The 27271-nt window shown below is 39.9% G+C and overlaps 1 protein-coding gene across 1 annotated transcript in view; it reads right to left on the bottom strand.

Moving 5' to 3' along the window:
• The window catches only part of LOC117523342 (rab11 family-interacting protein 2), a 38470-nt gene extending 11760 nt beyond the window's left edge, over positions 1-26710 (bottom strand). The window contains exons 1-4 of the mRNA XM_034184828.1: positions 26555-26710; positions 22660-23227; positions 12753-13159; positions 7663-8017 (exon numbers count right to left, since the gene is read on the bottom strand). Coding sequence (XP_034040719.1) covers positions 7663-8017; positions 12753-13159; positions 22660-23012 — 1115 coding nt within the window. The 5' untranslated portion in view covers positions 23013-23227; positions 26555-26710. The remainder of the gene's footprint in view (positions 1-7662; positions 8018-12752; positions 13160-22659; positions 23228-26554) is intronic.
• Between the last annotated feature and the right edge of the window lie 561 nt (positions 26711-27271).

The raw sequence follows: 27271 nt of genomic DNA, 5'->3' as shown, positions 1-27271 counted from the left end.
CAGCGAGGCGTCCAGGGAGCTGGGGGAGGTGTGTGTGGATCGGGAGGTCTGGGCAGCTTTGCTTGAGCTGCTGCCCCGCGACCCGACTCCGCTTTAAGCGGAAGAAAATGGATGGATATATATATATTTAAAAAAGGGAATTTCAATCAAATATGGGAAAAGTGGTATTAATGATTCAAGTTCAATGAAAACCTTTGTGTATGTAGACAATGATTCAATGAATCTATACAGAGAATCAAGGAAAGAGAGTAGTTTTTCAGCTATAAATTGTGAAGTGAGCAAAATCTAATTTTTGGTCCTTCTGGGGGCCATGGGAGGATGGGGGCAGGGGAGAGAGGAGCTCAGAATGAGTCAAGGACAATGAGATTGGGTTATATTCATATGTATGGGTACTGGCCTTGGTTGGGGATGTAAACATGAGACGTTATGGTAAGGCCCTTTAGAAATACAGTCCTTCCTTCTTTAGGGCCTCTAAATAAATCTTTATGCGGAATCAAAGACAAAAATTATTTCAGTTTGATTCAAGGGCAATAACATTTTTCCCCACATGTAGGTAGCCCCCAATTTACCTTTATATCTTTATTATATACATTTTTTGGCAATGAATTCTTAAGCATGAAAACTGCCTCTCTTTTTTGTTTTGCCCTTCTGGCCCCAAGGAGATTCAATTAACAAGTCCAAATTTCCATGACCAGACAGCAACCCCAGGAATGTCTCCACCAAATTTCACGATATTTCAGTAAACTGTTCTTGAAAAGGTCCACATAGCACAACAGAGATGAATCCTGATGGCATCAATCCTTTCGAACCTTCAGTCCAAAGGACTAATAAATACATAAATTTGGAGTTTGTAAAGACTGTCCCTCAGGGTGAATACCAGGTGCATAAAAAATAATCTGAACCACAAATAAAACACAAGCATTCAAACTGTACTCCTACGGATCAATGTTGCAAGGAGACCATTATGATTTTGGTATTTGGAAAATAAATTAACAAATGGAAGGCATAGAGGTCTTAGCCTTACATCGATTTCGGCTTGGAAACATTAACAAAGGGTGTGCAAAATGACTTACGAAGGTATAAAATATATATTCTTGAATATGTGGCAGCAGCTGTGAAGGTTATGTCGTAATAAATCATTCAAAGCTTCTTTTGCAATCATGCACCACATTATAACTGACCATCAAGTTACTGCATGTCAAAGGCAGTGCCTACAGAGATAAGTGGTTAATTGGGTAGATTATCTCTGCAGAAGATCTCATTACTCTAGCTCAGAGGGCTCAATTATTAAACCTAGGCTCTCTAAAGAGCCGCTAATGACACCTGGCACTGAGATAAACCACAACTTAGCCATAGTCCTAAACAAACCTTTATGTAAAACATAAAAACAAAGAGGTGCACATGCCCCAGCAGACATGTCTAAACAATGGAACTCAAAATGACAATGGACTTTATTGGTCCATCAATCAATCGATCAATTTTATTTATATAGCGCCAAATCACAACAAAAAGTTGCCCCAAGGCGCTTTATATTGTAAGGCAAGGCCATACAATAATTACATAAAAACCCCAACGGTCAAAACGACCCCCTGTGAGCAAGCACTTGGCGACAGTGGGAAGGAAAAACTCCCTTTTAACAGGAAGAAACCTCCAGCAGAACCAGGCTCAGGGAGGGGCAGTCTTCTGCTGGGACTGGTTAGGGCTGAGGGAGAGAACCAGGAAAAAGACATGCTGTGGAGGGGAGCAGAGATCAATCACTAATGATTAAATGCAGAGTGGTGCATACAGAGCAAAAAGAGAAAGAAACACTCAGTGCATCATGGGAACCCCCCAGCAGTCTAAGTCTATAGCAGCATAACTAAGGGATGGTTCAGGGTCACATGATCCAGCCCTAACTATAAGCTTTAGCAAAAAGGAAAGTTTTAAGCCTAATCTTAAAAGTAGAGAGGGTGTCTGTCTCCCTGATCTGAATTGGGAGCTGGTTCCACAGGAGAGGAGCCTGAAAGCTGAAGGCTCTGCCTCCCATTCTACTCTTACAAACCCTAGGAACTACAAGTAAGCCTGCAGTCTGAGAGCGAAGCGCTCTATTGGGGTGATATGGTACTATGAGGTCCCTAAGATAAGATGGGACCTGATTATTCAAAACCTTATAAGTAAGAAGAAGAATTTTAAATTCTATTCTAGAATTAACAGGAAGCCAATGAAGAGAGGCCAATATGGGTGAGATATGCTCTCTCCTTCTAGTCCCTGCCAGTACTCTAGCTGCAGCATTTTGAATTAACTGAAGGCTTTTCAGGGAACTTATAGGACAACCTGATAATAATGAATTACAATAGTCCAGCCTAGAGGAAATAAATGCATGAATTAGTTTTTCAGCATCACTCTAAGACCTTTCTAATTTTAGAGATATTGCGTAAATGCAAAAAAGCAGTCCTACATATTTGTTTAATATGCGCATTGAATGACATATCCTGATCAAAAATGACTCCAAGATTTCTCACAGTATTACTAGAGGTCAGGGTAATGCCATCCAGAGTAAGGATCTGGTTAGACACCATGTTTCTAAGATTTGTGGGGCCAAGTACAATAACTTCAGTTTTATCTGAGTTTAAAAGCAGGAAATTAGAGGTCATCCATGTCTTTATGTCTGTAAGACAATCCTGCAGTTTAGCTAATTGGTGTGTGTCCTCTGGCTTCATGGATAGATAAAGCTGGGTATCATCTGCGTAACAATGAAAATTTAAGCAATGCTGTCTCATAATACTGCCTAAGGGAAGCATGTATAAAGTGAATAAAATTGGTCCTAGCACAGAACCTTGTGGAACTCCATAATTAACCTTAGTCTGTGAAGAAGATTGCCCATTTACATGAACAAATTGTAATCTATTAGATAAATATGATTCAAACCACCGCAGTGCAGTGCCTTTAAGACCTATGGCATGCTCTAATCTCTGTAATAAAATTTTATGGTCAACAGTATCAAAAGCAGCACTGAGGTCTAACAGAACAAGCACAGAGATGAGTCCACTGTCCGAGGCCATAAGAAGATCATTTGTAACCTTCACTAATGCTGTTTCTGTACTATGATGAATTCTAAAACCTGACTGAAACTCTTCAAATAGACCATTCCTCTGCAGATGATCAGTTAGCTGTTTTACAACTACCCTTTCAAGAATTTTTGAGAGAAAAGGAAGGTTGGAGATTGGCCTATAATTAGCTAAGATAGCTGGGTCAAGTGATGGCTTTTTAAGTAATGGGTTAATTACTGCCACCTTAAAAGCCTGTGGTACATAGCCAACTAATAAAGACAGATTGATCATATTTAAGATCGAAGCATTAAATAATGGTAGGGCTTCCTTGAGCAGCCTGGTAGGAATGGGGTCTAATAGACATGTTGATGGTTTGGATGAAGTAACTAATGAAAATAACTCAGACAGAACAATCAGAGAGAACGAGTCTAACCAAATTCCGGCATCACTGAAAGCAGCCAAAGATAACGATACGTCTTTGGGATGGTTATGAGTAATTTTTTCTCTACTAGTTAAAATTTTATTAGCAAAGAAAATCATGAAGTCATTACTAGTTAAAGGAATACTCGGCTCAATAGAGCTCTGACTCTGTCAGCCTGGCTACAGTGCTGAAAAGAAACCTGGGGTTGTTCTTATTTTCTTCAATTAGTGATGAGTAGTAAGATGTCCTAGCTTTACGGAGGGCTTTTTTATAGAGAAACAGACTCTTTTTCCAGGCTAAGTGAAGATCTGCTAAATTAGTGAGACGCCATTTCCTCTCCAACTTACAGGTTATCTGCTTTAAGCTGCGAGTTTGTGAGTTATACCACGGAGTCAGGCACTTCTGATTTAAAGCTCTCTTTTTCAGAGGAGCTACAGCATCCAAAGTTGTCTTCAATGAGGATGTAAAACTATTGACGAGATACTCTCTCACTTACAGAGTTTAGGTAGCTACTCTGCACTGTGTTGGTATATGGCATTAGAGAACATAAAGAAGGAATCATATCCTTAAACCTAGTTACAGCGCTTTCTGAAAGTCTTCTAGTGTAATGAAACTTATTCCCCACTGCTGGGTAGTCCATCATAGTAAATGTAAATGTTATTAAGAAATGATCAGACAGAAGGGAGTTTTCAGGGAATACTGTTAAGTCTTCAATTTCCATACCATAAGTCAGAACAAGATCTAAGATATGATTAAAGTGGTGGGTGGACTCATTTACATTTTGAGCAAAGCCAATTGAGTCTAATAATAGATTAAATGCAGTGTTGAGGCTGTCATTCTCAGCATCTGTGTGGATGTTAAAATCGCCCACTATAATTATCTTATCTGAGCTAAGCACTAAGTCAGACAAAAGGTCTGAAAATTCACAGAGAAACTCACAGTAACGACCAGGTGGACGATAGATAATAACAAATAAAACTGGTTTTTGGGACTTCCAATTTGGATGGACAAGACTAAGAGTCAAGCTTTCAAATGAATTAAAGCTCTGTCTGGGTTTTGGATTAATTAATAAGCTGGAATGGAAGATTGCTGCTAATCCTCCGCCTCGGCCCATGCTACGAGCATTCTGGCAGTTAGTGTGACTCTGGGGTGTTGACTCATTTAAACTAACATATTCATCTTGCTGTAACCAGGTTTCTGTAAGGCAGAATAAATCAATATGTTGATCAATTATTATATCATTTACTAACAGGGACTTAGAAGAGAGAGACCTAATGTTTAATAGACCACATTTAACTGTTTTAGTCTGTGGGGCAGTTGAAGGTGCTATATTATTTTTTCTTTTTGAATTTTTATGCTTAAATAGATTTTTGCTGTTATTGGTGGTCTAGGAGGAGGCACCGTCTCTACGGGGATGGGGTAATGAGGGGATGGCAGGGGGAGAGAAGCTGCAGAGAGGTGCGTAAGACTACAACTCTGCTTCCTGGTCCCAACCCTGGATAGTCACGGTTTGGAGGATTTAAGAAAATTGGCCAGATTTCTAGAAATGAGAGCTGCTCCATCCAAAGTGGGATGGATGCCGTCTCTCCTAACAAGACCAGGTTTTCCCCAGAAGCTTTGCCAATTATCTATGAAGCCCACCTCATTTTTTTGACACCACTCAGACAGCCAGCAATTCAAGGAGAACATGCGGCTAAACATGTCACTCCCGGTCCGATTGGGGAGGGGCCCAGAGAAAACTACAGAGTCCGACATTGTTTTTGCAAAGTTACACACCGATTCAATGTTAATTTTAGTGACCTCCGATTAGCGTAACCGGGTGTCATTACTGCCGACGTGAATTACAATCTTACCAAATTTAGGCTTAGCCTTAGCCAGCAGTTTCAAATTTCCTTCAATGTCGTCTGCTCTGGCCCCCGGAAGACAATTGACTATGGTTGCTGGTGTCGCTAACTTCACATTTCTGAAAAACAGAGTTGCCAATAACCAGAGTTTGATCCTCGGCAGGTGTGTCGTCGAGTGGGGAAAAACGGTTAGAGATGTGAACGGGTTGGCGGTGTACACGGGGCTTCTGTTTAGGGCTACGCTTCCTCCTCACAGTCACCCAGTCGGCCTGCTTTCCCGGCTGCTCGGGATCTGCCAGAGGGAAACTAACGGCGGCTAAGCTACCTTGGTCCGCACCGACTACAGGGGCCTGGCTAGCTGTAGAATTTTCCATGGTGCGGAGCCGAGTCTCCAATTCGCCCAGCCTGGCCTCCAAAGCTACGAATAAGCTACACTTATGAGCCAAGCAGGTTTTCAGTACCACTTAAGGTGACAAAAATGACACTTAGAATCCAGCCTCAGTGTACTATAGCCTACACAAAAATGTAGTACAACTATCCCAGGGTGGCAGCTGTAGCCAGCTAGGCATCAATGAAGAATTACACAGAGGTCAAAATGTAAAAATGCTCCAATCATGTTGAAAACTATAACACTATTTGTGTCATCATAACAATTCTAAAAAGGTATAGACTGGGCTATCTATGACTGAATATTCTGAAGTTATGGAGTAAAAACAGCAAAAATGGTGACAAAGGTCAGTTTCAGTTTGTAGAGGGGTCAAAACTTAAAATTGCTCCAATCTCAGTAAAAGCAAAAAATTATGCAAATTGTTGTTTGGGTTGACAGGGTTCTAAAAAGGAATAGTTTGTATCATCTGTCATGCTTAGTTGTCATGTTACAGTGTAATATATGGTACATGTCACAGAAACCAATGGACGTCGACATTGTTTGACTTTTACTTTTGACACCAAACATTCAACACAGTCAAACCTATTCCATTTATTAAGCCTTTCATTTCAACCAATAATTTGCATTAGTTTTTACTGAAATTGGTGCAACTTTATCTTTTGACCCCTGTACAAACCAAAACTCCATAACTCCAGAACATTCAGCAATAGATAGTGCAAACTATACCTTTTTGGAATTGTTGTGATCAGACAAATAATGTGGTATAGTTTTCAACATGATTGGAGCATTTTTACATTTTGACCTCTGTAATTCTTCATTGACCCCTACCTGGCTACAGCTGCCACCCTGGGATGACTACAAAACAGTTTTATGTAGGCCATGGTACAGTGAGGGTGGAATCTAAGTGTCGTTTCATCACCTTAAGTGGTACCAATTAGGTCAAAATTGATGACTGGCATATGGATTTTGTATAATAATTTTAAAACAATTATCTATTGTAATTTACAATAATGCTGTAAGAAAAATATTAGGTCTATGCATAAACAAATGCCAATTTAATGATATCAACTCTGTGGCTAAAAACAGCCCTATATACTTCAAAATCAATGTTGCTGCCTTTACCAGAAGTATAAATACAAGAAAAAGGGAACAAGTTCTATTGGTCAATAACATTACCTCCACCATGATGCTTTGGATCATGAGCACATCTGTCTTTTCTCCATGCTCTTCTTTTTCTGTCATTTTAGTACAGAGCAATCTACCTGTACACAGAATGTTTTTCAGAACGGACGGATTTTTAAGTTGCTTTTTTTTTTTTTTTTTTTTAAACAAACTCTCATCTGGTCTTCTTGTTTGAGCCTTGTGGTAAACCTCCTGCATTTTCCCTTGGTTGATTGATGATTGTAGAGACAGAAACATCTTCCTGCCACAGGATGCTCTTCTCATGACTAACTGGTGAGGATCTTTCAGCGAATTACTTTTGTGGGTACTTTTTTCCATATTTGGAGTACGCTAGCAAACTAGCAATACAGAAGTACAATACAAGAACAATACAGAAGCTAAATGTGTTGTGTATTATTTTCCAGTAGGAACGTGACATTTCCATGACAACATTTTACAGTTTCTATTGGGGGGGAAGGATATTTCAAATTAAACTGCACTGGAGTATAAGTCCCTACTTGTTCAAAAATGCCTCTTGAAGAGGAAAAACCCATATAAGATATGGATATAGTTTTGTTTAGTGCGTTATTCGTGAGAAAGTCCTAAAAAAAGAGTCACGATAATTATTACTATTACTAAAGAATGTGTGATTTTTCTGTACACAAATCACATAAGTTGCGGGACCTCCCAAACCAGAAAAAGAAAAAAACAAAAAAAACAAAAACACACACACAAAACAAACTTGCAACTCGTACTCTGGAAAATACAGTAACCTTGTGTACACTGATGTTAAGCCCATGATGCAAACAAAGTGACTACCTGGTTTTGTAGGTGAAGCTGAACGGATTAGTGTCTCCTTGGGAGTTACTGCTGAAGGGGTTTGGGGAGCGCAGATCTCCAGAGCTGCCCAAACGCCCCCCATTGCTGTTTTTGAGGCCTTCTTTCTTTCCTGTCACACGTTCCAGTAGGCTGACCTTCTCCTTTTTCTCTTTCCGCTCAGCCCGGTCCCACTGCTGCCCTTGATCCCCCTGAAAAGGGTTGTGGTTACGTGGAAGCGTGGCATACTTCTGTGGCAGGGTGTCACTGATATCAGTGAAAGGGTCGTCCTGCGCCTCACCATCCTGGAAGCCTGGCACCTCGCTCTGGGACCGCCTATGAGGGCCGGCTGTGCTCCCTGGAGAAAAGAAATAACTGATCAGGCTTAAACCCTCAAATACAGATATTCTTTTGTTATAAAACAAGGCCTTGTCTGGGCCAATACCAGTCAACAATTTGAATTAGCTTATAAAGATGCTGGCCTTGCTGCACGTTTAGCCAGATCCAACTAATTAGCCATGAAAAAAATAAATATTTCAGGAGAAGCACTGATTTACAACAGCTTCCAAATTTTTGGATAGGTTCCCTCCTCTGCATGCCTCTCTGAATGATCAAAATCAAATAAAATGTGATTATCTACCCAATAATGTGCTGCAGATACAGGAAGCTATAATGGATGCACTGACAACAACTTCTAATTTATGCCTATTTTATCTTTTTATATTATTGTGTTCCAGTTAATGTTTGAGATGACAAAGTCAATCAATGACAATTAAGAAACAAACAAACCAAAAAAACAAACAGAAATGTCACTCAATTGTCGCAAAAATGACTGCTTTAAATCTGCAGGGTCTAATATCAAAAATCTTGTGCCTGCCATCTGATTATTCAAGACACTCAAGCCCACGGTACACCCACCTTACTTTTACAGCTGCTGTGAACGGTGAACAAACTGACATTACAGAAAAAATATTGTCTCAGTATCAGGAAATAACACGGTTTGGCAATGATGTTGGTCACATGTAATTAGCAAATGCGTCATTAATGTTAGTGTATGACTTGTGTTTAAAACCACCGGTACCCACTGAGACCATGCGATTAGCAACGTTTCATGAATCACATGCAAACAGAAGGACTACTACAGATGTTTGTGGCCGGACAAACCCAGATATGTCCCACTGTACCAAAAGTCACACTTAATCTAATGTATAAAACAATAAAGATGCCAACATGGCTCAGAAAAGGAGGCTCTCTGATCTTCACCTGTATCTATCAGAGCCCCAAATTTCAGATCTGAATATGTAATAGGTTTTACAGTCGCACTGGGAATTTTTTCAGACCAACTGATTTAATAACTTTCCCTGCTAGTCACAAGAAATAACAAAAGCACATATTCCCAGAAAGATGGATGACAGTAACATTTTAAATAGCAGAAAATACAGAAATCATTGAATTCAGTACACAGTAGTGCATTGGCTCGCAATTTTTCTACAGTGATGAAAGCGAGGGAAGAAGTAGAAAAAAAACAAAACAAAACAAAAATGACCGGAGCAACAGCTGCATAACAGCCAGACCTAAAAACCTGAAGCCATCATAAAGGATCTGGGTGACCTACCCCAAGAAATTTTGAAATTTTACAAGCTCTTAAGTGCATTCTGGTGCACTCTAGCTGTCACATCCTGTCCGGTTTGTAACAGAAATTATGCCAAAAGAGACAAATATGAAACATTATTAGATTGGTATTGGATTTATCAGAATGATATTTGCATTGCACAATGGCACTGAACACACTGAAGTAAAAAAGGCCTATATAAGTGCAACCAGAAAATATTCACAGTGCTTCACTTTTTCCACATTTTATGTTACAGCCCAATTCAAAAATGAATGAAATTCACTTTTTTCCTCAAAATTCTGCACACACCCCATAATGACAATGTGAAAGAAGTTGTTTTTTGGCAAATTTATTAAACAAAACAAAATCACATAAGTATTCACAGCCTTTGCCTGAATTAGGCCAGATACTGGCCGCCATTTAGGAGTAGGAATTCCCATTCTAAAACAACCAATAGGAGAGCAGCGCTCATGCCACACCAAAGTGAGGCTGATGTCAGCATCTCGGCCGTCAACCAATCACAGGCTAGGAGAGAGAGGTCAGCATCCAGCCTAATTCAGGCCGGTTGTCGGGCTAGCATCATGCTTGGAAGAAACGAGGCACCATCCCTACAGTGAAGCATGGTGGTGGCAGCAGCATCATGCTGTGGGGATGTTTTTCAGCGACAGGAACTGGGAACTCGTCAGGATTGAGGGAAAGATGAATGCAGCAATGTACAGAGACATCCTGGATGAAAACTTGCTCTAGAGCGCTCCTGACGTGAGACCAGGGTGACTGTTCATCTTTCAGCAGGACAATGAGCCTAAGCACACAGCCAAGATATCAAAGGAGTGGCTTCAGGACAACTCTGTGAATGTCCTTGAGTGGTCCAGCCAGAGTCCAGACTTGAATCTGATTGAACATCTCTGGAGAGATCTGAAAATAGCTGTGCACCGACGTTCTCCACCCACCCTGATGGCGCTTGAGAGGTGCTCCAAAGAGCCCAAAGATAGGGGTGCCAAGCTTATGGCATGTAAGACTTGAGGCTGTAATTGCTGCCAAAGGTACGTTAACAGTGCATTGAGCAAAGGGTGTGATTACTTCTGTACATGCATTTTCTTAGTTTATTTTTAATAAATTGGCACAAAAAAAAACTTTTCATGTTATCATTATGGGGTGTAGTGAGTAGATGTGGACAAAGTGAAGCGCTGCAAGTACTTTCTGGGTGCACTGTATACATGTATGCGTGTTTTATATACATACATACATATCTAAATACATGGACCATCCCTCAACAAGTCCTTTGACCTTCTATGCTTCACTTTTGATACCAATAACTTTGTGGTTGTACTTGCACAACAGTTTCAATGTAGAAATTTATTTGTCAGTCTGTTGCTCCACTCATGTCCAGAGTTGTGGTAATGCCCCAATACTTTTGATAACCATCATTAAAGTTACAGGAAGAATAACAGCAACGATAACTTGTACAGTAACATCCATTTGCAAGGGCGCAATTTAGAACTAGAAATTGGGGGGGGACAAAGTGCGAGGCCCGCAGGGCTGAAGCCCATAGGTCTAAAGCGGCCCCCAGAAGCCAACGGTTTCAAGATAAGCTCAGATGCATTCTGAGCAGCCAGAATAGTAATTTTAATGTTTTGAGAAGACCATAAAGTGGACACCATTTGACTTATGCAATTTGAAACTGTGGATATAAGTACTTTATTCTGAGAATAGCCAGCATTAATTTTATTAACATCCTGGTGTAAATAAGGTATCACCACATGTGTAGAACTCAAAAAGAATGATAAGTTGAGTTTTCATTAATAAAAAAACAACTGCAATGTGGTAAAATGTATTTATAAATATGAAAGAACAGGCTCTTAATAATTATTAACTATCGCATGCTGTATTTTTTTTCTCAAGATTTGTTTTTGCATAAGTTTGAAAAAACAACAGATCATAAGTTTAGGTTAAATTACTTATCATGAATTTAATTTTCGAAGTGGCACTAATGACAACACTCATACTGAACATAGTTTCGCTTGCATAGACTGATTTTCGAGATCAAGCAATAATTGCAGATGGGCTTTCTGAGGTCCAAGATAGCTTTTCTGATTTCCTTTTCTAACTTTCAGAATTTAGTAAATTAGCATATGGTCCATTGATACTTATGTGTAGACACTAGTCCCTAGAGGCAACTATTTTTGGTTTCAAATCTGGGCAAATGCAGTCCCACAAAATTCCAAATGTGACAAACAAGAAACCGGTGTTGTAAACAAGTCAATGCTGCTAAAAATACAAACTTGCAGAAACAAAGATAGTATTCTGACACAGCATGTTTCAAGTACACACATATATGTCAGAAGGTGGGGGGACATATTCTGTCCCCCCTGGTTGAAAAGGTGGGGGGGAACATGTCCGCCCTATCCCCCACCAAACTGCGCCCATGCCCATTTGCTTTGAGTTCAGTAGGATTACTATGAAATCTAATCAGTTACTGAATACAAAATTCATAATCAAAACATGTTGGGATTATTTACAACATATTTTGAATACTTTTGCATTAGTACTTCATAAATCAATTACTGAAAATGATGAAGTTCATGCTAAAAATGAACCAACCACAAAAACTGGATAAACTATAAATTGAATTCAAACTGAAAATATCTCAAAACATTCATACATCCAATTTCTAAATGCTTACTTTGTTTTAAGTCATAATTTATTTGTTTATCAGATTAAAATAAAGAACATTTATTGTTATATCCATTTTTAGTATGAAGTGCATCATTTTCAGTAACTGAATTTGAAGCAAGTGCAAAACAATTGCAGTCTGAATATCTTTGAATATTCAGACTACAATTGTTTTGCATTTTGAATTCAGTAACTGGATGAACGGAGAGCTGCAGTGGATACTCTAACATTTGTTAACGGTGCTTTGAACAATATTTTCACAGTGCACTGGCATTTAATGCAGCAGCTACAAGATTAGCTTAGCCAACATAACCCAGTGACTCTGGGTTGTTAAACATGCACAAGATTCTGTGATGAACACAAACACCCTGGTGTCTGGTCCCCAAGTCTTTTCTAAATAGAGGCATACTGAACACTACAGTACCAACCAGATTCCTAATGAAATGATTCAATTTCATGTTGAGGTGTCTGCTGCTTGGTCAAACAAAGGTACAAAAATGGCCATAGCCATGTCCAAAGAAAAATGAAGGAATCAATCACAAATAATGTGAAATGTTGCTGTATTCTGAACATTTTCCAGGCCAAAAAAAAAAAAAAAAAAAGTACACAGAAGACTAGCTTCCTTTTCCTGTAAATGATATCTGGTCGACAGAAAAAACAGTAATTCCTACAATATCTGGAAAACTTTCATCACTGTATCATAAACATCAAACACTATGGAATTATTTATGTTCAAATGCCCTTGCTTAAGTATGCATATAACAGAATAAACCATTTTCTTTGAATCTTAAAAAAAAAATGCCCTCACCCCTCTCCTCTATGGAGTTCATGGAGTCCAGTTTGGGACGAAAGTGGGTGCCAATGAGATCCGACATGGAATGAGCAGCAGAGAGTTTATGGGTGCCAGCAAGAAGCGGTCTCTTAGCCTTGGTGTCAGGCTTGGTTTGTGGCGCTGGGGTGAAGGACTGGTGGTTGGGCTCCACATCACACATGGCAGAGCGAGGCAGTATGGCTGAAGATGTGTCAGAATAGCTGCCATCATGTTTGCGACCCTTCATCTTGTCCTTAAGTTTGGAGAAAGGTGAGCGAGGCTTTTCCTTCATGGAAAGGTCAAACATGCTGGCTGTCATGTTGTTCCTCATGAACTGGATGCTCACTTGGATACGGCCTCGTTCTTTCCTTTTATTTCCTGGTTTGGACTGTAAGGCATACCAGCTACAAATGAGAGTGGAAAAGAATTCAAGGACATAATTTATGTAAGACAACAGAATTCATGCTCATTTTCTGTCTTGATCATCAACAGGGCAAGTACACAAAATCAGAATGTGTTAAAAAGGCTGCACGATAAACAATAATAATAAAAAAAAGCATATACTGGTTTTCTACCTACATCTTTGTGGGTAGCACTGAACATGCTAATTTCAGCACACTAATCCAAAAGCTACACTCCAAGGCAGAGATTTAAACTTTTTTTCATGACAAGTGAGAATACAATTTATCATTCAAAGGGTAAATATTATTCTTTGCAAACTCAATGTAAGAAATAAGAGTGCTGCTGAATAATGGAGAACATTTCAGACTGCTGTTAGGCTTCCATTTGTTTAACCTCTCTGCTTTTTGAACTGGAAGTAATAGAGTTTATGCCTTCACTCTGAGTAGAATAAAGTGGCATTTACACAAATCTGGCCATTGTTCAGAAATGCAATAAAAAGCCATTGGGAAATCACAGCCATGTTGCAATACAACTCAAAGTGTGTCGTTCATACATACTAATGAGACATGCACACTGTGCTAGGGTGTACTGTCCTTCAGGGTACCTTCATCAGCATCAAACACCTATTATAATTTGTCTACCTTTACCTTATTAGCCACAGAAATGCTGTGTTCATTTCTTATATCATTTTGCTGACTTGACAGTTAATAGGGCAGCGCAGCTCGTTTGATCCGTGTGTGATATCAAAGGATTTGACCGGTTATGGGGACAGCCACTCCTGTTGCGCAATATATATACACACAGCATAACTTCACGCGGGAAAATGGCGTACTGTTTTGTTTTTCGGCTCCAATCACAGAAGCAGTTGAAAAATTGCAGTTGTTTTCGGTTCCCACTGGAGAAGGGAAGACGAGGAAAATGGGAGAGGTCATGTCGGTAAGTGTTAGCCTACACAGCTAACCGGAGCAGCTGCAGTCTCTCACCTGCACAACCACCTCCACACGTTTGAGCTCCGGGTCATAAAAAAAAAAAAAATGCAACACGTCCACTTTCCACCACATGGTCACTTTTTTTTTTTTTTTTTTTGCATTTTCACTTTTTTTGGCGAAAAACTCAGAGAAAATGCCATGTTTCTGTTCCAGGAAGTAGTGAAATTACGTCATATATTACCCCTTTAACGCCCACCTTCAAAGGAGACTGCGCTGCCCAATAATGAACAAGTTAAAAAAATTGACATTTTTTATACCAGATTTTCCAGACTAGAATTTACTTTTTTTTTTTCTTTTTTTTTTTAACTTGTTTGGCTGGTTCTGGGACTCGCATTTCATTTTGACTTGTGTCAAAAAAAATTGCGTTATCTATGGCCACAGGATGGCACAGTCTGTACACATGAAAAGCTCCTCCTCTGTACTGATCTGAATGAGGTACTGCATGATTCACATTCCAGAGCAGATGGCAGCAGCAATGCATCATTCTAATCCAATTACATTTTTTTATTTGATTGGTTAAGCATGTGAGATTCCAGACCGTATAATATTGGCTTAAAAGGTGGCAAAATATTTGACCGTTTCACACTGGGATGTATTATTCCCAGTGTTGTGGAAAGTAACTTTGACAAGTTACTTTTTTAGTTACTTTTTAGTTGCTTTATACAGGTGCGTTATGCAGTTACTTCATTAGCAGCTTTATGCAATTACTTTATTAGAATCTGCAGAAAACTTGCAACTAATAAGTAATGTAACTAATAAGGTAACGAGTAATCTAACTTGGTTACTCGTAAGACTGAGCAATCAGAAAAGTAACTAATCAGCAAAGTAACTAATAGTTACTTTTCTGAGTACTACATCTTAAAAATAACCAAATTAGATTATGAGTAACTTTATTAATTACATTCAGCAGCTGCCGACAAGGTGTCCGCAGCTGCTAATGAAGTAAATGTAAGAAGTAACTGTAAAATATAACTGTATAGATTAACTAATGAAGTAACTTTCCAAAGTTACTTTCCCCAACACTGATTATTCCGTGACATGACCGGTGTTCTGACGAGATGTCATTCCTGTCCTCTGCGCAACTGTGCATGCATATGCATGCGCAATATTGTCGGGAAGCAGAAGTGTCGATTTATGCAATGAGATGCGCAATTCGACAGAACACCGGCTGCACGCACAGGTAGCTGTTAGCGCTGTTAGCTGAGAGCGAGAGAAAGTCGCCTACCGACGCCACCGCCTAAATGGGTGAATTTAAGCTACCATACGAAAGTATTGACGTGGATTCTGATACAGAATTGATGTTTCACATTTGATGGATTACTCTGCATCCTGACCGCTGTTAGAGCGATGCTGCCTCGGCTCGACGGTAAGCCTCGCAGACCGAATTACCTACAGAAAAATAAACCGTGCAAATGATGGAATTGAATTAGAATGAGAATAACCCCCTTGTGTCTAATGATGTGCGGACATTCATGCTGTTATACGGGCGCAAATAGCATTTTATGGCTCCGCTAACGCGTAAAACTTCTTCTTAAAGTTCTATTTGCAACCGTATAACCAGCATGAACGTCCGCAAACCATCAGACACAGCAGGGTTATTCTCTAATTAGGCTGCATGCCAACCACCGTAAAACAAGATGATGATCTGAATGAATGACGCCTGTCCTTTCTGTGTGGAGTTTGCATGTTCCCCCAGCGTTTGTGCGAGTTCTTTCTGGGTGCACCGGCTTCCTCGCACTTCCAAAGACATGCAGGTTAGGTGTACTGGAAACTTTAAATTGGCCATAGGTGTTACTGAGAGTGTGAATGGGTTTGTGGCCCTGTGAAAGACTGGTATCCTATCCGGGGTGTACCCCATCCTCTCGCCCAAAGATCGCGGGGATAGGCTCTAGTTCCTCCATGACCCTTAATTGGAATAAGTGAGAAAATTAATGGATGCTCTTGAATAAAGAGAGGGAATAACTTTCATATTGCTCAACACTAAACAAGTCTGCACTTCAATTAAATGTATATTTACACATCTAGCTCCATCCTTGATGTTTTTCTATGTTCAGTGGCAACAAGAAGCAGTTTACTCTGGAGTCGTTTGTGCCTTGTACAATAATATTTAAGGTTCTCCCCAAGCAATGGAATAATGGCATTGCACCATTATACTGCCATGTGGCTCCAACTTGCAATGTTTTAGTGCAAGACTTGGTGGGAATCTGACCGTGCAAACCCATTTTTGCAGGGAAATTTCACATAAACAACTTCAGCTCTTTATTTTATCCTGTTTACATCCAGATGACACAACCGTGACAAAACAAGTGTTACATGAAGCTTGATAATCAGAGAACAATCTCTGCATTTTTAGTTTCATCTTGACGGTGACCACAGCGTGCGGGGTGCTGTGATCGCTGATCCGTCCGAGGAGGGAGCATGCTGACACCAAGCCGCCATGGAGGCGGAGACCGGTGCAAAGCCGACTATTGACACCATCTGCCACGGGGCCGACCAGACTGGAAACTAAAAACGATGCTGCAGCCCCTGTGACAGTGAACAGGGAGGCTTTTATGGGGACCCCCCCCCCCCAAAAAAAAAACAACACATCCACAGACAAACCAAACCACAGGCTCCTGGACAGATGCCACTGCGCGTCTTCTCGCTGGCTTTATTTCTTCCGTGGCTTTACAGTCATTTTGACACCAGTGAGTCCAACTCTTCACTTTGTGTTCATCCGTTATTGTCTGCAAAATCGCCCTTTCGCGCTCACGCTCTGCGTAAATGCTCATCTTGAGTGTGAGTCATTGCATCAGCACACACAGAGCGCGCCTCATCTGATCCATTATAACAAGAAGCTAAATCTATCATAAGCATACTTTTATAGCTGCTTATAAGAAGGAATGCACATGCAACTGTTTTACCAAACTATTACAATATAAGCATTACAAAAAGTTACGTTTTAGGCTGTTCCAAATCTGTTCTCTGCCTCAGCGCACGAAAAAGAGAGTGGAAAAAAGCTCCAAATGAAACAGTCCTCTGTGATTCCAGAAGCGATTAGAGGTGTTTTCAACATCCAAACCGACAGAAATTATTAATCCGCTACAAAATAATTTTATATACAGCACCTGGCGCACAAAGCAGGTGGGATTATAGTGCGTAAAAGGGCAGAGCCAAAACAGCCTGTCCAAAATAGCTAGTCCTCTCCTCATAACTGCCAGGTGCTCAGATAATGGGCTTTTAACAGCTTCGTCCTCACTACAAACATGCTTCTAAAATCCTTGTTTGTCCTCGTAGTACCTCGTACACAAACGGCCCCACGTTGTTGCTGCTAAATTTTGAACTTCTTGAAATTAGCGCCACACTCAGAGATGAGTCTCATTAGCCGAAAACTCTGCCTCTAAGAGCCCCACGATTCTTGAATAACTGGACTCGTACAAAAAAAAAAAAAAAAAACAAAAACATTCCTTACTCCTGTAAATGTAGAGTTGCTGTCACCTGTCCTTCTCATCTACATCTCATCTACATACAACAGCTTGTGCTATGTTTGTAAGTTAGCTTAGTTCATTAGCATGGCGTAGCAACAAACTGAACCTTCTACACAAATGTTAAAAGCAAGCATTTGGGCGCACTTTGGATTACATAATTCTCAGGTAAAAAAAACAAAACAAAAAACAAAACAAAAAAACAAAGAGCTTCATATGACCAATTCTCGCACCGCTACTACAGTTGCATCCGCACCACAGAGAGTGCATCATTAACTGCATTATTCTGATGAGATTTCTTCTGGTTGCATTGTAATTACTACAGCCAACATAAAAAAATATGCATCCAATAAGTGTAAAATAGACTGGACAAATTCAGTTACAAATCAAGTCATGCCTTGCAACACAACCACATCCCTCTGCTTAAGAGGCACACAGCAGCCACGGAGTATAACGTAAATAAAATTGTGACACATATCGCGTATCAGGCACCCAATGAATCATAGAGGTTTGAGAAACAATATAGAGCCCTACACCCAATACCAACTTAAAAATGAATAAATAAAATACAGAAATGAATACATAAATAAATAAAGCTTATCATGGTGATATTTCAAACTGCCTTACATGTAGCACTAAATACCAATCATTAAAGACCTTGTTGGTTTCAATTCCCATGCTGTACACCGTGCTCACACTGATCAGCAGCTACAGGCTGGAACTGCACTTCACATGTGTCTCAAGGCCAAGATAAACCTCCCTGTACTTGGAACCACAATCCTCCCACTCAGCCCCAGACTGCTGGGAAACTCCTCACAATCAACAAACCCAGGTGTGTGATAATTATGGGCTGCCTCCTCTGATATCAAAACAGGCTTTCCTCTCCAAAATGTGAGTTTAAAAACATTGTGGACAGGCCACAGTGAGCACATACTGTACACAGGTCTCAGCATCATCAGGTATTCCTACGGAATGTCATTAGGCCGAGGAGCAACAAAGCCATATCCATGACAGAAACATCGCACAGCCTTGAGGTTCATCAGCCTCAACTCCAAAAAACAAACAACCCATCTATGCTGATTATGACATATTGCAATTCTCCCAACTGATGGTCAAAGCGGACGTGTGCTAATGTCCGTCCACTTTGATAAATGCAGTGAACTAATTGACACCAGATCCAATTGCTTATTCTCTTCCACTTTGCTCAAAGTGAGGTTAAGCTACACCATGGACGTGTGCTGGAAGTAAAGGGTCAACAGCCTCAAAATGACCCCTCCACAATCCTGCTGATATACTGTTTTAATTAACACTGCTTTTGTTTTCTTTCTCTGTTTAAGCCTTTTTTAGAAGCATATCCCAGCATGTCACAAGCAGAAACAAAACTGTGCAGTCAGGTCCATAAGCAGGTCGACACAGTTTGTCCACTCGACACTGGTGAGTGAACTGTGCTTTGGACTAGTGCTTCATACCAATGTCTTACGCAACATGGCAAGTTAATTGTGCAATTGCTTGTTAACACAAATAATTTATAGCCAATCACATGGCAGCAAGTCAATACAAACAATATCTCACCATATTCTCTGATTTTAGCTTCTAATTTCTTGTATATTTTGCATTTCTTCATCCTTATTGGCCAATAACTGACATTTCTGAATTGTGGATAAAACAAGACACTGAAGGTATCATACTGGGCTCTGGAAAACTGACATATTTCACCATTTTCTGGACCTAACAACTAATTCAAAATAGGACATAATAGTGGTCTAATTCATCAAGTATGAAAATATCTGTTAGTTGCAGCCTTATTTGGAAATGTTTACATATCCTTACTGATTTGTTTCAAGAAAAATGGCTGTAAAAGTGATGATTTGTTTCAACAACAATAGAAGTGCCTTTTATTGTCATTGTACATACAATGAAATGTGTCCTCCGCATTTAACCTACCATAATTACAGTTGGATACAATCCAACCACTTGTAGCATTGGACAGCCACAGTCAAGCATCCAGGGACAAGCTCCAGATCTAGAAACACTGTCTTAGTATAAGATAGAGAAAGGACTAGACCCTGATGTGCATGTCTGCTCTACCATGAAGTTGTGACTGGTGATGCAAGAGATAAAAGCTGCACAGCAAAGAGTTTCTGCAATCAGAAGCAAATATGATTGCGGGGGGAAACCCATGCAGACACAAGGATAACATGCCAACTCCACACAAAAAGGAACCACACATGGGTGGAATCGAACCTCCTTTCTGAGGCAAGCATGCAAACCACTGTTCTGTCCATAATCAACTACAATAATCTCCATATTTAGTTTGTCCAAGTACTTATGGGCTCTGAAAATGGGAGGGACTGTATAAAAACAGCTACAAATCCGAAATGGTGATATGTTTGTTGATTGCACTGAATTAAAGATGATAGTTTACATTACAAGAACATCTTGATTGGTTGATTTCATCATCATGATGGTGTACAGAGGCAAAACACACAAAAGGTGTGTCACTATCCAAATAGTTAGACCTGACAGTAAATGCCACCATTTCATAATCAGATTGACACAGAAGCATTAAATAACTACTCACATTCTAAACTTAATACTACACAACATAAGCCCACTTCAGAATTGTGCTTTATGCCATCCACAAAGATGCAGTTTTAATCCCAGCCCCATGCATAAAGGACTAAGTTTACCATTAGTAATTAAAACCGACAGACATTCCAGTTTGTGTCATGACTCCGATGACAAAAATCATGATCACCTATGCAAGATGGATTTTTTAATGTATTATGTACAAATTCATCGCAAAACCCTGTGAAATAACTGACTTGATCACAAAGACTGATTTAGTAACCATACAAGAGTCTGAATACCACTGTTGTAAGAAATTCAAACTCTGTTCAGCTTCTGATAATTGTTATAACTGATCCTACAAGTAAAATCAAACAGCAAAGGAACTGAGCTCTTAGAGATCTAGGTTTGATGGCAAAACGCACACAGTGTTACAACCTAACGTTTCAGCTACCACATCTAAAGAGCTTAAGAGTCTCCACTTATACTGCATTCTTTTGGGCTCTGAAAAGGCCCAACTGCAACCAGGAAATTAAAACACAAGGATAACAGTTGACCCCTGCACACTGGGGGTGGAATGGTAAGCGTATTCATACTGAACCATCGCCGTACAGAGGCTATGGTTTGGTGCAGGCAGTCACACGAAGAATACTTGGTTAAAAATGTAACACAGAACCAAATTTCACATCAACAAATTCTTTTAGGACAGCTCTGAGCCTTTGTTCAGACTGCCAGTGAAAACCTGATGCATGTGCATTTGAAGTGAATTCCCTTCTGCAAGTCTGGATAGGCAAAAGTTGAGTGAGACCTGTTTTTTCCCCAAACAGATTTCATGGCTCATCCTTTGAAATAAGGGTGCAACTATTCACTAGCGCTATTTTGAAGTATAATGCATAATGTATAATTATTTGCATACTTCATAAATCATTATGAATCTTCTGCAAGAGGTTATTTCTCCCATGCAGCAGTTGACTGGCTATTGTCATGGCTTCACAATACTCAGACCAAAAAAACAAAAAAAACAAATTGATACAGGCTTCACGATATGATTATCATGATTCACCATTACACCCCATTGAAGTGCAATTCAAACTGCATTTTTTGTAAATCTGTTTTTGTTTGAACACTGATTGGTTTCAGGTTGTGTTTTGTGACTTTTCATACCACAAACTGACAGGGTCAGTTTTATGTGGTGAGTTGTATAGTCCCTCATCTCGCACAGTTGCTTCATTCTCTCTGCTCTGATCACTTTTCACACAGCTCCAACAACTGGTGCTTGCTCAGAAAAAAACAAAACAACAAAATGGATTTTGTTTGCAGGGACATACTCATGGTACAGCTGAATGAGAGAGAAAGAGGGAGAGCGCGCACGCACGCACACACACACGCACACACACAAAATGGGTCAGTTATGCTTCAGATCTTTGATGTGATGTGGCTCTGCTCTGGTACAGGAAAGGGGAGTGAGACACTAAGGTGACAGGTGAAGGGTTCCTCCAAACCACTCCTAAATACACCATTACACCGTCCGCCCACATGCCCTGCTGGGCGTTGTGTTATTACAATAACAACCAATGTAGGTCAGAACCACAAAAACAGGTCTTGTCACTTGCTACTAATATATATATATATATATATATATATATATATATATATATATATATATATATATATATATATATATATATATATATATATATATATATATATATATATATATATATAGACAGTCAGGCAGACTGAACAAAGCCTGATTCTGACACACTCACTGACATGCAAGTGGAAATTAGTGCTACACAAGAGTTAAAGAGGACCAGTCTGCTTCATTTAAATCAGTGGTATGGAAAAACCTTAGGTTCCCACTGAGCTACGAGTGGTGGATCAGACAAGGACGGCATTGCTCAGCAGTTATAATAGTGCAGCAGATAATAGAATATTTACAGAGGAATCCTTCAAATCTGGAAACAAGCACCAAAGTTGGCACAAATACTCCTTAGACATTACTCTTTTGAAAAAACTGAGTATCCACCTGAATTTTTAATCGGTGTTCAGGTAGGGGTTAATTGAAGAATTACACAGGGGACAAAATTTAAAAATGTTTCAATCATACTGAAAACTATACCACATTATTTGTCTGATCACAACAATATCAAAAAGGTATAGTTTGGACTATCTATGACTGAATGTTATGGAGTTATGGGGTAAAAACAACAAGAATGGTAACAAAGGTCAGCATTAGTTTGTACAGGGGTCATTCAACATTCAACACAGTCAAAACCATTTCATTGTAATTACACAATTACAATACAAACCTCTGCAACAACATTTAACTCACAAAGCTCTGAATGACATTTAAAGAAGCTTTTTAAACTGTGCCTCGAAAAAAATAAGTTACAGAGATGCTGCTTTATTTTTTTTTCTCATAGATCTCAACTTGGCACAATAGATGTATTATAGATAATGCAGTTGTGTGAGACTTACTCAGTTTTCTTTCGCTCCTTGTTATCAAAAATTTCATTCAGGCTGATGGAGCTTTGACCCAAGAACTTGTCCATTCCAACTAATGACCGATGCATCACCGTAAGGATGAGTTCATATACTTCAGGGTTGCCTTCCATAAGCAGACCAGGTAATTCAAAAGAGGCCTCTTCTCTCCAGACTGGGTTGAGTGTTTTCTCTGCCACAGATGTGGAGTACTTTTCTTTACCCAGCTGGATGACAGTGAAGGCATCATTGGTGCCATTCTTGCCCTTCGGCTGTAAACCAGTTGCTTGAAGAACAGTGGCTTGGACATGGGTTGGAAACCACTTTTGAGACTGCTCACCCAGTGACATTGTCAACACAGGTTATTTACTGTAAGCCACGCAAAACTAAATGACAATTATGTACATATTTTAGTAATGATGATGGACAAATAACATGACCCACTACAGCTTGTTAGTCACGTCAGTGTGCTTTACATGTCTATAATGGCAACCATTACAAACAACAAAGTGAGCACGTCTCATCTTCTGTCAATTGTTTTATGTCCAAGCCACTGCTGAGTCATCTGAAAGAATCGGGAGGGGGGAGAGAGAGATGACAAATCACAAGTATATAAAAACCAGAACTATAGAGAGACTTGCTGGTGGAGAAGGCACTAATGTCCAGCCGACTTCATCTTTTAACATTTAATTTGCCAAGCAATAACACATATAATAATAGCTGGGGGGGGGGGTTAACTTGTAAAAATAAAGCATCAGTTATGCCTTAAACAGTTGGATGTTAGATGTTAAAGAATTTTTTTTCTCCCACTTGCATTTCACTTTTAATAACTGGAAATTTATCTAAGGACCAAACTGACTCAAGGTAAGGTCATCAGTTACGGAAAAATCAAAAACATTCACTGGTTTCTTAAATAACTTTACTTTATATGTACTGAAAACCTCAGCTATCAATAGTTGACAGTTGTTGATATCACCTTATGCTTTAAAAATTTATGATGACCATTTGAAAAAACATATTTTGGCCAAGTGGGCTCTCTTTTGCTCATACTTACCTGACTTTGAGAGACAACTAATGCAGAAAAATACAGCAATTATAACAGTAAGTCCCTTCGACTTCTCCCTTTTTTTCCCCACTTGGGGATCCAAGGTGGATCTGCAATATTGATTGTGCCCAGATTTTACAACCAATGTCCTTTCTGACATAACTCACGTCACCTGGAGAATGTGAAGGGGTGACATTGAACCAGGCGTGCACGGTAATCAAGTGCACTGAAATGTGTGGCACATCTCACACTAGACTATACTGTTTTTCTCCATCACATCACCATATCAATATATGGTTGTTTCCACAAATATCTCCATCCACAAGAATCCACTGAAAACAGTGTAATAGATGTGCCAGGCCTGTATGTGGCCCTATAATGCTTCCACATAAACAGAGATGATAACGTGGAGCATGCACATAACTGGTGTAAGGAGCTAATCACTGTAGCAGCAGAAGGCTAGAACGTTTCAAAGTGGAACGCTAAGTCTTAATATGATCTGTTTTGTCCTTTCAGCCGGATTCACCATCCCAGCCGGCGGAAACTGTTAGCGGATACTCTTGTTTTGGAAGATGCCATTTGGAAATACTTTAATTCCTTATCTAACTGGAGAGCCCTAATGCTGGACTGCAATAAACCAGAAAATAGAACATTGCAGTAGTCCAATCTAGAAGAGATAAACGCATGGATCAGGGTCTCAGCATCAGCCATAGACAGGACAGAACGAATCTTCGCTATATTTCGCAGGTGGAAAAAAGCAGTCTTCGTAATATTTCTAATGTGGAGGTCAAAAGACAATGTAGGATCAAAAATTACCCCAAGGTTCCTCACTTTGTCAGTGTGATGTATGACACACAAGCCTAGGCTAAGCGTTAACTGGTCAAACTGATGCAGATGTCTCACTGGACCAAGAACCATCATTTCAGCCTTATCAGAGTTTAAAAGTAGGAAGTTTCTAGACATCCAACTTCTCACTGATGCAGCCTATCAGCCTATCAAGTAGAATATGATGATCCACGGTATCAAATGCAGCACTGAGATCTAACAGCACCAGAACCATAGTGGTGTCCGAATCCATCGTAAGCAGAAGATCATTCACCACGTTAGTGAGAGCCGTCTCTGTGGAATGATATTTTCTTAAATCACACTGCAGTAGCTCAAAGAGATTATTCTCAGTAAGATAGTCCACGAGCAGCTGTGACACCACTTTTTCCAGAATTTTAGAGCAAAATGATAGATTTGATATTGGCCGATAGTTTTTCAATACACTAGGGTCAAGATTAGATTTCTTAAGTAATGGTTTAATCACTGCAGATTTGAAACATTTAGGAACAGATCCAGAAGTTAAAGAAAGATGAATAATTTCCAGCACAGTCGGCCCAAGAGTGGGCCACAGGTCCATAGTTTTGTTGGTATAGGATCAAATAAACAGGTTGTGCTTTTTGTTGCCAATACGTGTTTCATCAGCATGCCTAGTGAGATACTATCAAATTTTGTAAATCTAGGTAATACCTCAGTAACGGCACCCACTTCAATAGCAGGGTGTTGTGGCTGGGTTAGGGCATGCTGGGATATGTTTAACCTAATGTCTTCAATTTTCTTCTCAAAGTAATCCAGGAAATCTTGTGCTGTAAAAGGAGAGCGACCTACAGGTGGTTGTCCATGAGTAAGTGTTGCCACTGTGTTGAACAAGAACTTTGAGTTATGCTTGTTTTTGTTGATCAAATCAGAGTAATAGGTCTGCTTTGTAGCCAGTAATGCATGCTTACAGTCACAAGATAGCGTCACGCAAGGTGGAAAACTTCTAATTTTGAATGACGCCATTTCCGTTCTAGACCTCTTGCCTTATGCTTGAGGTCACACAGGTAATCACTGAACCAAGGTGACTGTGTTTTGTGGTTTTAACACAGGTGGCGCAATCATGTCGAGTGTAGTTTTGAGCACTGAGTTTAAACTATCCACAAGACTGTCTACTGATTGGGTATTTGCCAAATGTGAGGCTAAGACATCAGGCAGTTTAGCTTCAAATTCAGTCTTATCAACCAACATTCCTTGTTTCAGTTATTCTTTGAGTTCATGTACTCTGTAAGATTTGGGTTATTTGGGCTATTAAGGTTAAGGTTAGGGTGAGGGTTACAATGACACATCATCGCCGTAATAACCTACAAACACAGTTACGGATATTGTAACAATATCCACGGCCATATTTAAAACCTTTACTAACATAACTTCTATGTGCAGAAGTGTGTGTGTGTGTGTGTGTGTGCACACACGCACGTAGTGCACTGAATTAATTCTAATAGTGGAATAGAGAAAGATGTTCCATGATCTTTTACTCTGCCTTAAGCATGCTTTAATTGCATTGCTTTTTATGATACACAACTTAAAGTAACAGAGATAAGATACTGAACAAAATATCAATCTAATATTTTGGGCTGGTTTTGTGCAACAGGTCAGATTTTGACCAGCTTTTGGGCTAGAAATTATCAGCCTTATCTGGCAACACTGGCAGCCTCATTATTCACCCCTAATGATTACGGGAAAGGGCTTGTAATTGGATGACGTCATGATACTGCAGTCCAACTGCTTTTGAAGACACCGGCTTGCATTAAAAAAAAGACTACATCACAAAACGACAGTTACTTTAAAACACTGAGGGTGGAGTCTGCCTTTAATGAGCTTTCCACCGTGTCGTCGAGTCATTCTCCTACTCGAAAGATAATGTTTAGGCAATTTTATTAACTTTAACCTATTTTGTTCAGACAAAAGCAATTTACCCATCAGATGACGTTAGCTATATGCAGCTAGCACTTTAGCCTTTGCTGGCAGGCACACAGAGCTGCTTACCTCTTTGTTATGTTCAGCGGTGAAGGCAGCAGTTTAGGGTATTCCTCCACAACAGAGACAAACTGCACAAACGCATTCATAAAGTGTTCGTGAACCAAATCAGAGCCAAGAGCTGCTGCTTCTGCAGTCCATTACTGAACTCAGCCAACACAGCAATCAGAGCCACTTCCTAGTTTGACGTCACTTATGTTTCTTCTTCTATCGGGAATTGGCGGTTGCAACAAAATCCAATGGTGATTTACCGCCACAAGCGGTGAAGTGGAATACCGCAGCAGCAGCAGCAGCAGCAACGGTCGTCTGTGCAGAACAATTAATAACCACGTCCTTTTCATTCAGTTTGGGGTTCTGTTGTAGCGCCTCTTGGCGTCACTGATACAGCCTCTGTATAAGAGAGCATGTGTACAAATCTAATTTGTGCACAGCCTTCACACAGCACTGTGCCCCTCCACAGGTCCACAGCATCTGGACTACACACACACACACACACACGCACGCACGCACGCACACACACACACACACACCTCCTCTGGTTTTCATGGGGGAGTCTTTTCACATTATTAGTTGTTTTATGAGTGTTTTCTTAAATCTGCTGTGTTATGGCATCATGGCATAGCCCAAATGACTCCACTCACCTGCTTCCTGTTTCCACCATTCTGCTTATCTTTAATATTTTGCTGTCTTCTGTCCCTACAGACCACCAACATAGACCTTTTCTGT

This window comes from Thalassophryne amazonica, chromosome 13 (assembly GCF_902500255.1).
Source record: "Thalassophryne amazonica chromosome 13, fThaAma1.1, whole genome shotgun sequence".
Taxonomy (NCBI): Eukaryota; Metazoa; Chordata; class Actinopteri; order Batrachoidiformes; family Batrachoididae; genus Thalassophryne; species Thalassophryne amazonica.
This window is presented reverse-complemented; position numbering and strand designations above follow the sequence as displayed.